Source organism: Mytilus californianus, unplaced genomic scaffold (genome assembly GCF_021869535.1).
Source record: "Mytilus californianus isolate M0D057914Y unplaced genomic scaffold, xbMytCali1.0.p SCAF_10, whole genome shotgun sequence".
NCBI lineage: Eukaryota > Metazoa > Mollusca > Bivalvia > Mytilida > Mytilidae > Mytilus > Mytilus californianus.
This window is the reverse complement of record NW_026262582.1, coordinates 53,433,357-53,445,670: the sequence shown is the minus strand read 5'-3', so window position 1 is coordinate 53,445,670 and position 12,314 is coordinate 53,433,357. Positions and strand designations below refer to the sequence as shown.

The 12,314-nt window shown below is 32.4% G+C and overlaps 1 protein-coding gene and 1 long non-coding RNA gene across 11 annotated transcripts in view; both read left to right on the top strand.

Annotated features, from left to right (window-relative positions):
- LOC127718791 (myosin light chain kinase, smooth muscle-like) overlaps nucleotides 1–12,314 on the top strand; it is a 78,791-nt gene that overhangs the window by 54,494 nt on the left and 11,983 nt on the right. For 8 of the 10 annotated variants that reach the window (XM_052224850.1, XM_052224843.1, XM_052224845.1 and 5 more), the window contains 4 exons: nucleotides 109–252; nucleotides 1,041–1,210; nucleotides 4,687–4,846; nucleotides 7,417–7,491. In XM_052224850.1, the coding sequence (XP_052080810.1) occupies nucleotides 109–252; nucleotides 1,041–1,210; nucleotides 4,687–4,846; nucleotides 7,417–7,491 (549 nt within the window). The remainder of the gene's footprint in view (nucleotides 1–108; nucleotides 253–1,040; nucleotides 1,211–4,686; nucleotides 4,847–7,416; nucleotides 7,492–12,314) is intronic. The other 2 variants (XM_052224853.1, XM_052224847.1) reach the window with 1 other exon arrangement.
- Nucleotides 9,744–11,426, top strand: LOC127718849 (uncharacterized). Its single transcript, XR_007989977.1, has 3 exons — nucleotides 9,744–9,927; nucleotides 10,351–10,767; nucleotides 11,402–11,426. It is a non-coding gene; the product is annotated as an uncharacterized LOC127718849 (long non-coding RNA).

Genomic DNA, 12,314 nt, shown 5'->3' with positions numbered 1-12,314 from the left:
TCAAGGTATCTCATGTGTTTGAAAAGGCGTGTAAAAAATATTTTTGTAAGATGACTTGCATAAAATATAGAAATCATTTATGCATATATTTATATGTTTGTCTTTCAGATAAATTATACTTCATAAATACAACAGAACATTTTAGTAGGTTAATTATAGACCAGGTGGACGGGGGAGACAGTGGGAGATATCATGTCAAGGTGGACAACGATGTTGGATCAGACTCTACTGAAACTACTGTCACAGTCCTAGGTATGTTTTGTATTTATACAGTTTAAAATTTTGTAGAACTTCATCGTAAGATACTTTAGCAAGGTAAAATCTTCAAACCTCTTTAACGTGGATTCCCCGTATGGAGCTACATATATATATGGTTAATGCATAGACTTTTTACAAACTGACTTTTTTAATTGTTCATTTATTTTTTTCTCAAATATTACAGATAGATTTTTCTAAATTGCCCTTTTTATAATATTGTTCAGTAGTTGCTGATTGACCCTTCATTATTTCTTTGCTACAGTGTCAAATGCCCTAGCTGTTCCTACATAATCACATGGACTAAAAATTGTTGAGAAATTTACCTTACATTTATTTCAGCTGTAGACATTGATTTAACCACGTATGCTTCAAGTGTTTTATGAGAATATCTGGGTGTTAAATGAATATGAGTCATCAAATATTTAAATTAAAACACTTTTTCAGGTATCTACAAAATTTTTCAAGAGTTATATATGAAAGACTTGATAAGAGGATATTCAACTTAATCATATTATTCTGATGGGATAAAAAACCATTGTGTTTTTAGATATATCATGACAAATTGTAGTAATTTATTTCTGTTGTGTATTTTTTGATAGTCTTATATTGTTTTAACCTTAGATCTCTTTTGTAATGCAAAAGAAATGATATGGTGTATTGATTTTTGACACAAAATTTCTTCCTTGGAAAAACACAAATCAAAGGAACAGCACTTTTATTGCTGTTCTTCATCTCCAAGTCTCAGTGAGGGATCATTAAAGTTTTCTATGTTTCTATTACAGATGTGCCAAGTCCTCCTAGTAAACCATATGCTACAGAAACCACTTTATTTACGGTGATCCTTTCATGGTCTGAACCTGACAGTGATGGGGGAAGTCTAGTCAAAAACTATAAAGTAGAGATGTGTAATGCTGAAGAGGAAGAATGGCAAACTTTGTCTGAAAATTGTTCTGTAAGTTTTTAATGGCTTATTTAAAGGGAATTAGTAAAGTTTCTTATTTTATGATTTTGAGATATATTGTAGAAAGTTCGTCTATTGATATGGCAAATCACAGAATTTGAATTTGCAATGAACTACACAACAGGTTCTGCTGATAGAACAAGAAGCTTTAACACTTTATGAGCACCTGAGTTTGCCCACTGTTATTGGTGGGTTTCCTGTTGCTCAATCTTTTAAAGTTTTCTTTGTGTTGTTTTGTTCACTGTTGTTTGTACTTTGCCTGTTTATCTGACCTTGCCCAATGAACCATGTGAGCTTTTGCCATTATTTGGCATCCATACATTTTGTCTTTTGCCTGTTTATCTGACCTTGCCCAATGAGCCATGTGAGCTTTTGCCATTATTTGGCATCCATACATTATGTCTTTTGCCTGTTTATCTGACCTTGCCCAATGAGATATGTGAGCTTTTGCCATTATTTGGCATCCATACATTTTGTCTTTTGCCTGTTTATCTGACCTTGCCCAATGAGATATGTGAGCTTTTGCCATTATGTGGCATCCATACATTTTGTCTTTTGCCTGTTTATCTGACCTTGCCAATGAGATATGTGAGCTTTTGCCATTATTTGGCATCCATACATTTTGTCTTTTGCCTGTTTATCTGACCTTGCCCAATGAGCCATGTGAGCTTTTGCCATTATTTGGCATCCATACATTTTGTCTTTTGCCTGTTTATCTGACCTTGCCCAATGAGATATGTGAGCTTTTGCCATTATTTGGCATCCATACATTTTGTCTTTTGCCTGTTTATCTGACCTTGCCCAATGAGCCATGTGAGCTTTTGCCATTATTTGGCATCCATACATTTTGTCTTTTGCCTGTTTATCTGTCTCTGTAAACATTTAAAGACTTCTCCTCTGAAATTACTGAGCCTAATGTTACCAATGTTTACCTTAATGTTCCTTATGGCTTCTAATTTATAAATATGTCAGTGTATTTGATCAATCAACAAATATGACATCTGTTAAAAAAAATGAAATTAGTTATAATATTGTAAATTTTGGCTCATATCTATAAAACAAAAGTAGTTAGAGCAAAATTTAGTAAAAATTATCATAGGGTCAAGATTTTCTACTGAAATTTTCAGAAAAATCTGAAACTAATTTTTTTTGCCACTGAAATGTTTATTTTTTTTTTTAAATATTTAAGGGAATACGATACAGTAGCAGGGGCAGATAATAACGTTTTCAAATCTTTTCGTGTTGTTTTCGCGACGTTGTTAATCAGAACGTTGTAATTTCGCGAAGTTTCTAATAAGAACAATTACATTTCGAGACGTCGAGTTAAATGTAGTCACATTTGCGAAAAATTCACTGACGTCATAATTCAAGTTGCGCGAATTTGAAACAAAGTACCTGCTAAGAAAATCGGCCATATCACGAGAAAATTGTTATATTTATTCATTAATAATGAGTTCAACAGTATTAACTTGAAATGTGAAAAAAATCAAACCACATTCATAATTTTGTATGCGTTTTATTTCATATAGGAAATGAATTAAAGATAGGTAAATAATAATACGTCGATGAGACAGAAATCCAATTACACAAAAAGCCCAATAAGTAATTTAGATATCAACGTACTGTCTTGATCAAAACATAGTATCTACACCATTTTGCAAACTCTAAATCGTATGGAAAATTTTACAGATAAATTTAACAGAGACTATCAACAAAATGACAAATAGCATGATAAATAAAGACAATGCCCAATACTGTTCCTGACTTTGAATAAGTACACTAAAAAGTTAAACGGTATTTTTAGAATTTAACCCAGTGGAATATATATGTGTATATGTGTATGAAAAAGAACTGCCAGTTAAAAAGACACAGTTATAAGCCCCGTATTATAGACGGAATGACAGACTGAAGGACGGACGGACATACAAACAGGGGTAAAACAATATGCCCCCCCCCCCCCCCCCCCCCCAACGGAATTGGGGGGAGGGGTATAGAAATACCCTGAAGACAAGCTTACGCAACTTATCAATTGATACAGAATAATGCAATTTCATGCTCTAATACCGACTGCTGTACTTCCTATGAAATGTTAAACTACATCGTAATGGACTATATTGAGATAATTACGACATGAATTTGCTCGAAACAGCTCTAAATATTCACTTTTTAAACATGTTCAGAGTAGTTCTAAGCTGACCCGAGTTAATGTGGGTATGGTATTGTGTTCATATAATGCCTATATAGTAGGCCGTTAGTTTTCTTGTTTAAATTGATAACATTTTTATGTCGGGGCTTTTTAAAGCTGACTTTACAGTGTGGCTTTTTTTTGTTGAAGGCCGTACGGTGACCTTTAATTTCGTTTATCTTCGTTATTTGAACTATGGTTGATAGTTGTTCTCATTGGCAATGGTACCAACTGTCCTTATCTTTATAGTATCCCACTTACTTTATAATTGTTTCATATTTTGTCATGTCGGGGCTATTTGAATAATTAAAATTATGCCCAAGCTGTGTTGACGGACAAATGTCGGACAGAGATGCAAATTTTTTTTTTATCAGATTTATCTTTTTTGTTTCCGCACCTTTCTTTTCTAAAAGTATTTTATTTTTGTATCCAAGTTTCGTAACAATTCATAAAAGTTTGGAAAATATGTTATGCTATTTTACGAGTAACCAGCTTTGAAATTTTGATGATTAATACATTGTATCATTGTTTTCGAAAAAAAAACCTTGGCTATACCAATGAACTTGACAGCGTAATCGTGAACGGCGGGAATGATTTCACGACGTTATTGCGATTAAAACTTATTTCAACGTAGTTTAGCGCCCTATTGGCAACCTATTGGTTTGTCATTACAAAATCAAGGTTTATTGCTTTTATTGAAAAAACAAGCACATGGACCCCCAGTTTTTTCTTTTGCAATCAATCAAATAATGTTTAAAGAACGCTCCGCCAAAATTTTAAGAAAAAATCAACGATCGAACTTTTTCTGCACTTCTGAATAGACGCAAAAATATTGTCAATTTCTTTATTTCACTTATAGTAATGTAAATTCTGAAATAATTATTTGGTTTAACTTTAAACTTATTACAGAATGGTCATGCCATGGACCAAGGGAACATTTTACAAAAAACCCGGTTAAGTTATGACTGTTCGTTCAAAAGTATTGTAACTTTCCTTAAAAGTCCTTTTTTATGAAATTTCAGGGTTTTCGCTTCAAATATGCAAATTTCGAACCAAATTATCTCAAAAAGTAAGTCATGAAGGTATATTTTTCTTTGCATATTTCAAAAGTACACATCGAAATTGACCTTGTACCAAAATTTCAAGAAAAAATCAACGAGGGATCTCTACTGTATCGTATGCCCTTAAGTTGTCATGTTGACATAAATAAGTAGAAATTTTTCCGGCAAAAAATGACCAGCAAATAACAAAGTCTTATTTTCCTAATTACTTTTTATTGCAGAGTACCTCATATTGTGCCACAAATCTTGCCGCTCACAATCCATTCTTTTTCCGAGTCAGTGCCAAAAACAAGATTGGTTTTAGTGAGCCCAGTCCTGTATCTGATGTCATAGTAACCAAAGATAGTCATCCATCACACCGTCTCTCAGTCGATTCTGATGGTAAATATTGATTTCTTTTATTTAATGACACAAATGGTAATATGATGAAATAAGTTTTCACAATGCAATATGCTATTGAGCAATGTCTATTTAGATCCAGAATTATATTCAATTAGTGTTGGCCTTTTGGGTGTACACTGAAATTAGCTGGTTTCTACAATCCTTGTAGTGTTACAGCATTACCCATTACCACTGTGTAAAAATAAGGAGATGTGATATGCCAATAAGACATCTATCCACCAAAATCCAAATGATGCAGACGTAAGCAACTATAGGTAACAGTATTCAACAAGGACAAAACTCCATACTGTATAGTCAGCTATAAAAGAACCTGACATGACAAAATGTCAAAACAATTCAAATGAGAAAACAAAAGGCCTGAAATGAATTTGTGTTTTCATATCATTTGCTTGAAGCTGTACAGTGTTTCTAAAAGGCATATTATATTCATGACAAATATCATTTTGGTTTAAGTGTCAATGATATTCATTCATTGATAATGAATTTATTGAATTTAACTTTTGTATCACAATATGTTTTGAAACATTTATTTAGATTTCAATTTATTATGAGAATTTAATCAGAGGGTTCATAACATGCTACAACCACATTATTGAAATGTTGTTTTCTTCAATTGTTTTTGTCTACTTTGCAATGGTTGCAGGTTCACATAGAAATAGTGGGCATCGAATCCTTCTGTCCAGTCTTGTAAGGATTGTTATGAAATTTATATCGAACGTTTATATTAACAATGTCTGGTAAGAGTTCAAAAATCAGCATTGAATTGTCAGCACTCTCGAGTGTACAAATTTTGCCAGATATTTATGAAATTTATGTCAAAAGTTTAAATCTGACAATTTTGAAAAACAGTGCTGATCAACTTAAAAAAAAAGAGTTGTTCCCCTTGGAAATACTGCTTATATAGAAAATTACACTGTTAGCACTCTCACACCTACATTTCTTGTATGATTGTTATGACATTAATACCATACATTTATTTTAGCAAGGTCTTGTGTGAGTTCCAAAAAAGGTCACTTTGAAATATAATTTATATTGAACATTGCATTGTAGGCACCCTCACACCTAAATTTCTTGTCTCATGTTTATGAAGTTTATATCAAACAAGGTCTTGGAAGAGTGCTGACAAACTATTTTTACAAAAGTAATGCCCCTTTGAAATAGAAGTTTATTGAAAATAACATTATTAGTGATCTCATTCCTGCATTTTTTGCAAGATGTTTATTAGAAATTATTTTGTTACATATTGTCCTTGGGCACATAAGATATTTTCAAAACAGGGGACATAGGAACTCTGTTCTTTCATTCTCTTAGCTACATTCAGATATGACCTACTGCATTGTGAAATATTATGGCATCATATTACCTATTGTATAAATATATTATTTCATGAATGAGGCAGATCAATGCTTTTTTAACACTGCTTCAAGATGTTGTGTGCATGTATGATGGTTAGCACCCATGCACAGTTGTGGTTTTGTAAATAAAATTATGTGGAGTGCATGTTTTGCTTGTGTTTTAATATAGAAGCTTCTTTGAATAGTCCATTTTTTATAGAAATAATTATGTTTGAAGCATAACATAGCAAAGCATGCAGATAAATATACTGTCATGACATTGTTTCTCTTTTATGAAGTAAAATTGAAAAAGAATAGAAATTATCTTGAAATAAAAGAGAAATTTGAAACAGTTGATTTACTAGAACATTTCTTCTCAGTTATGAATGATTTTATGATGTCATTTATAAGTTCAGATACAAGTATAAAGTACTTATAGGATAAATATTTCTTATTCAAAAGAGAAGGAAATACAAGTTTTTGTCTTTCCTGCAACTGATCTTCGCAGATCAGAGACTTAAATGTGCTGTTTCATTCATTTGCGTTGGCATCATACATGATTTTTAAAGTTTGTGGTTAGGTAACACAGGCTAGACAGATCTCTGTGTCAACAATTTACCAAGGGGTAAAACTTTTACCTTTTGTTTTAATTTCAATTTTATGTTCAAAAACGTAGAAGATAATGTCACCTGTTTTGGCCCCTGAATTTCCTGAGTAGAGAATTCATCATCTACAGATAATAATTAGACATGATAGTCAAATATCAATACTTCCATATACAGATCTCTTATTCATATTTGCGTTAGGTGATCAATTTAATGCTCTTAAAGTAAAAATTCTTTACCTACTGTATATTATGTAATTTACTACATGTAGTTTCTCATTAATGTAGATATGAGCCTCAGCCTAGCCAAAAATGGCAATCAAAGACTATTTTTTAAAAGGATATGAAAATGTTATGTTTTTTTTTTCAATTTTATGAGTAAAGTATTTGCTCTTATGATACCACACCAGGTTTGCCATGATTTATCTGTTCATTTCTGGATTTTATGATGTCATAATTTTCATACATAAATGAAAGAGAAATATTTAGTATTAAATGGACTCTCTCTGCACACATATATGATGTTCTTTAAAACTTTTAGACAGAACAGCATCAAAAATTGAATTTTGCATAATGTACATTTTAATATTTGAATGCCACCTCATTTTCAGATGTTTTTGGTACCACTAGTATTTATATAGATAATGATTCACCCATTTCTCCATTTTTACCCCGAGCAATGCAAGGTAGTATGTCTTTGTCATAGAAATGCTTTACAGCACCAATAGTCAGCAGTGCTTTATGCAAACACTTAGGAGCTAGCTACAAATCACCATTATTTATATGTTGCTAGTTTCTAGCTTCTCATGTTTTCAGAATTTTAATGTATTCACATTATAATGAACTTATGATCATATCAAGAAACATTTAAAAAAAAAAATAAATGAATAAAAAGAGTACATAATGGTACATGTGTCAAAAATTGTTATGTTCTCTTTAATATTATTTCAGCTCTCCAAACTGTTAAAAAATCAATAAATTAATTGGCAATGGAAATGATTTTGTATTATTTTTGAAAATATTTGTCAGCTGTAAATTGAAAAAAGTTTCAAACCTAAGATATGTGTATTCTTTAGGTTTTTAAAATCTAATAACATACTAAGTTACATTGTTAAGTTGAGAAAATTATTTTATCAAAACTGAACATGCATGCACCTAAGACATATTATTCCATTTTAGTATTTAACTTGAGTGTTCTTAATTGAGATAATTAGACTTCAGTTCTTCAGTTTGTACTGTGTTAAAATTCCAAGAAATCTGTTGGTGGAAGAATTACTAAATCATGGTCATTTTGTCTGCTTTTGTTTATACTTCCTTGAATTAAATTATTGACTTGACAACAGCATAAACTAAACAAATAAATAAATAATTACACTTTAGTTAAATGGCATCTGTCATCTCATAATTTTCTTTTTTATATAAGTAAGTTAAGTGTTATAAACTCCTTTAATCCTGTAAATAACATAGTCCTATTTCAATGAATATTTCATGGTGTCTGGTCAAAAAGTGAATATCAGTAATTATTATTGTAGGGGTTGAATAAACTATTAATAATACAATAAAGCCATAGGTGTATAATATTATATTGGATTTTTACACCTGTTATAAAAACTATTTAGGTTTTTGTAATACATTGATTTTATCTGTTTTATTAATCGAGTGTTAAACTACCAAATCATTTATTGGGACTGCACTGTACTGAATGAGAGATTTTAATTCAAAATTTAAGGATTATATTTGAAAGAAAAAATTGCTGGAGACAAGCATGTTTCAATCAAAAATGAACTGTAGCTTTGATGATGAAGAAGGTATCATTTTTTATTGTAGAATTTCTGGGGGTTGAAGGTACACTTATCATATCGGAGGAAAAGTAATTATTTGATATTATATTTTTCATTGTTAATTTGTATGTAGGCTAAAAAAAACAAGAGTTTGTTTTATATAAATCAAGTTTTAAAAGTACCGAAAATAGGTTATTTGAACAATTAAACCTTAGATATTAAAAAAGTATTAAAAAGTGAATTATATTCATTCCTTCTCTTATTCATTCATTCATTCTTTTGTCTTTTTATCAATCTTGTTTTGCTAAATTTCCTTTATTGCATGATTTTTTCTTTTACCAAATCACATCTCTGTACATATGCATGTATTTTTAAAAAAGCTTTGGAGGTCTTATTGTGACTTATTACATACCATATATGTATATATTAAACCTTTGCAAAAACTAGAAGAAAAACACTGTTAAATAATTTTATAATTAACATGTCACTTTTAAGAGGTAAATTAAAAATTGAGTAAATTGTTACAAAGACTGACAGCTTTAAAACAGAAAGAAATACTTGTTTGGTTAGGCTGCTGTTGTTAAAATTAGGCATAGCAACTCATTTAGAGTATTAAGCAAACAAAGTGCATGGCAACTAACAGTATCAGGATTTACAAACTGTTGTAAAGAAAATACTGTACTAGTACAAATAACTATAAGTTAAAGTTTTGATGTTATAAAAGAATGTAAGACTGGATTTACAAGCACTGCTGATTGTTGACCCCAGCCTAACAAATCTCTGTATGGTGGATGATATTGTGCATTTAACAGAATTAAATACAGAATTAATCTATATCTAATTTGGTGTTTTTAACTGATTTAACTTCATTTGAATTACATAACCCATTAATCTTTGTCCTTTTGTGGAAGACAGTGGCATTGTGTTTAACCATTTTAATTTTGAGTGTGTACCAACAAAGGATTGTATTTACTGAGAGAACTAACAAATAATGTCATAACATATAGAATTCTTGTCTACCCTTAATTCATGATGCATTTAATGTAAGATTTTATGAAATGTGAATTTCATATGTTCAAATTGTTTTCAGAATAGAATTGGTAAAATCACAACTGCCACTGTTTGCCTGTTATGATTGTTACACAGTCCAGGTTTTGCCTGTAATGATAGTTACAGTCCAGATTTTGTCTGTTATGATTGTTACACAGTCCAGGTTTTGCCTGTTATGATTGTTACACAGTCCAGGTTTTTCCTGTTATGATTGTTACACAGTCCAGGTTTTGCCTGTTATGATTGTTACACAGTCCAGGTTTTGCCTGTTATGATTGTTACACAGTCCAGGTTTTGCCTGTAATGATAGTTACACAGTCCAGATTTTGTCTGTTATGATTGTTACACAGTCCAGGTTTTGCCTGTTATGATTGTTACACAGTCCCGGTTTTTCCCGTTATGATTGTTACACAGTCCAGGTTTTGCCTGTTATGATTGTTACACAGTCCAGGTTTTGCCTGTTATGATTGTTACACAGTCCAGGTTTGGCCTGTTATGATTGTTACACATTCAAGGTTTTGCATGTTATGATTGTTACACAGTACACAGGCCAGGTTTTGCTTGTTATGATTGTTATACAGGCCAGGTTATGCCAGTTATGGTTGTTACACTGTCCAGGTTTTTCCTGTTATGATTGTTACACAGTCCAGGTTTGGCCTGTTATGATTGTTACACATGCCAGGTTTGGCCCGTTATGATTGTTACACAGTTCAGGTTTTGCCTGTTATGATTGTTACACAGTCCAGGTTTTGCCTGTTATGATTGTTACACAGTCCAGGTTTGGCTTGTTATGATTGTTACACAGTCCAGGTTTTGCACGTGATGATTGTTACACAGTTCAGGTTTTGCCTGTTATGATTGTTACACAGGTCAGGTTTTGCCTGTTATGATTGTTACATAGTCCAGCTTTTGCCCCGTTATGATTATTACACAGTTCGGGTTTTGCCTGTTATGATTGTTACACATTCCGGGTTTTGCCTGTTATGATTGTTACACAGTTCAGGTTTTGCCTGTTATGATTGTTACACAGGCCAGGTTTTGCCTGTTATGATTGTTATACAGTCCAGTTTTGGCCTGTTATGATTGTTACACAGGCCAGGTTTTGCCCTTTATGATTGTTACACAGGCCAGGTTTTGCCTGTTATGATTGTTACACAGGCCAGGTTTGGCTGTTATGATTGTTACACAGGCCAGGTTTTGCCCTTTATGATTGTTACACAGGCCAGGATTTGCCCGTTATGATTGGTACACAGGCCAGGTTTTGCCCTTTATGATTGTTACACAGTCCAGGTTTTGCCTGTTATGATTGTTACACAGTCCAGGTTGAGCCTGTTATGATTGTTACACAGTCCAGGTTTGGCCTGTTATGATTGTTTCACAGTCCAGGTTAAGCCTGATATGATTGTTACACAGTCCAGGTTTTGCCTGTTATGATTGTTACACAGTCCAGGTTTGGCCCGTTATGATTGTTACACAGTCCAGGTTTTGCCCCGTTATGATTATTACACAGTTCGGGTTTTGCCTGTTATGATTGTTACACAGTTCAGGTTTTGCCTGTTATGATTGTTACACAGTTCAGGTTTTGCCTGTTATCATTGTTACACAGGCCAGGTTTTGCCTGTTATGATTGTTATACAGTCCAGGTTTTGCCCTTTATGATTGTTACACATGCCAGGTTTTGCCTGTTATGATTGTTACACAGGCCAGGTTTGGCCCGTTATGATTGTTACACAGGCCAGGTTTTGATGATTGTTACACAGGCCAGGATTTGCCCGTTATGATTGGTACACAGGCCAGGTTTTGCCCTTTATGATTGTTACACAGTCCAGGTTTTGCCTGTTATGATTGTTACACAGTCCAGGTTGAGCCTGTTATGATTGTTACACAGTCCAGGTTTGGCCTGTTATGATTGTTACACAGTCCAGGTTTTGCCTGTTATGATTGTTACACAGTCCAGGTCCATTTGATATCTTAATGACCTTCTTTCTACTGTATATATGAAATTTAGCATGCTGTTCCAACCAGACTCACTGTGGGTGAAGTATTCATTCAGATGCATTAATAAAACTAACTATGGGGAAAGTCTACAGAGATATAAACAAAACTAACTGTTGGGAGAGTATACAGAGATATAAACAAAACTAACTATGGTGGCAGTGTAGAGAGGCAGACAAATAACATTTAAGTTTTCTCAGTATTGAAAACTCCCCAAATTATAACAATTAAGAATGTCCTAACCATTAGATTTGACAATTTCTCTTTAAATCTCAAAGTATACAGTGGCAATAAGACAAATAAGGAGTGAATAAATGTTACTATAGTTACCAACATCAAGTATTAAATGCCTCTTAGTATTTGTCATCATGCAAACAAGTTTAAAAAAATAGTATGTTTCATAGTATCCTTATTCAAATGACAAGTGGCAGCTTGATATAGGAATGTTTTTGTTCTTGGTGCTTTTTACCTAAACTGCAATGTGGCTATTAATAACAGACTATAGTTTCAAGTAGATAAAGTCAGATGTTAAGGTCATTTTTGTCAAATGATTAAGAAACTCTGATGGTATCATAAATCAGAACTAAGAGAGAAAGATGTAACAAGAGTGATTAATGAAATGATTTCATGACACAGTTGGTAACAAAAACTTGATTTTTATAATGTTATCAGACTAGAAAATC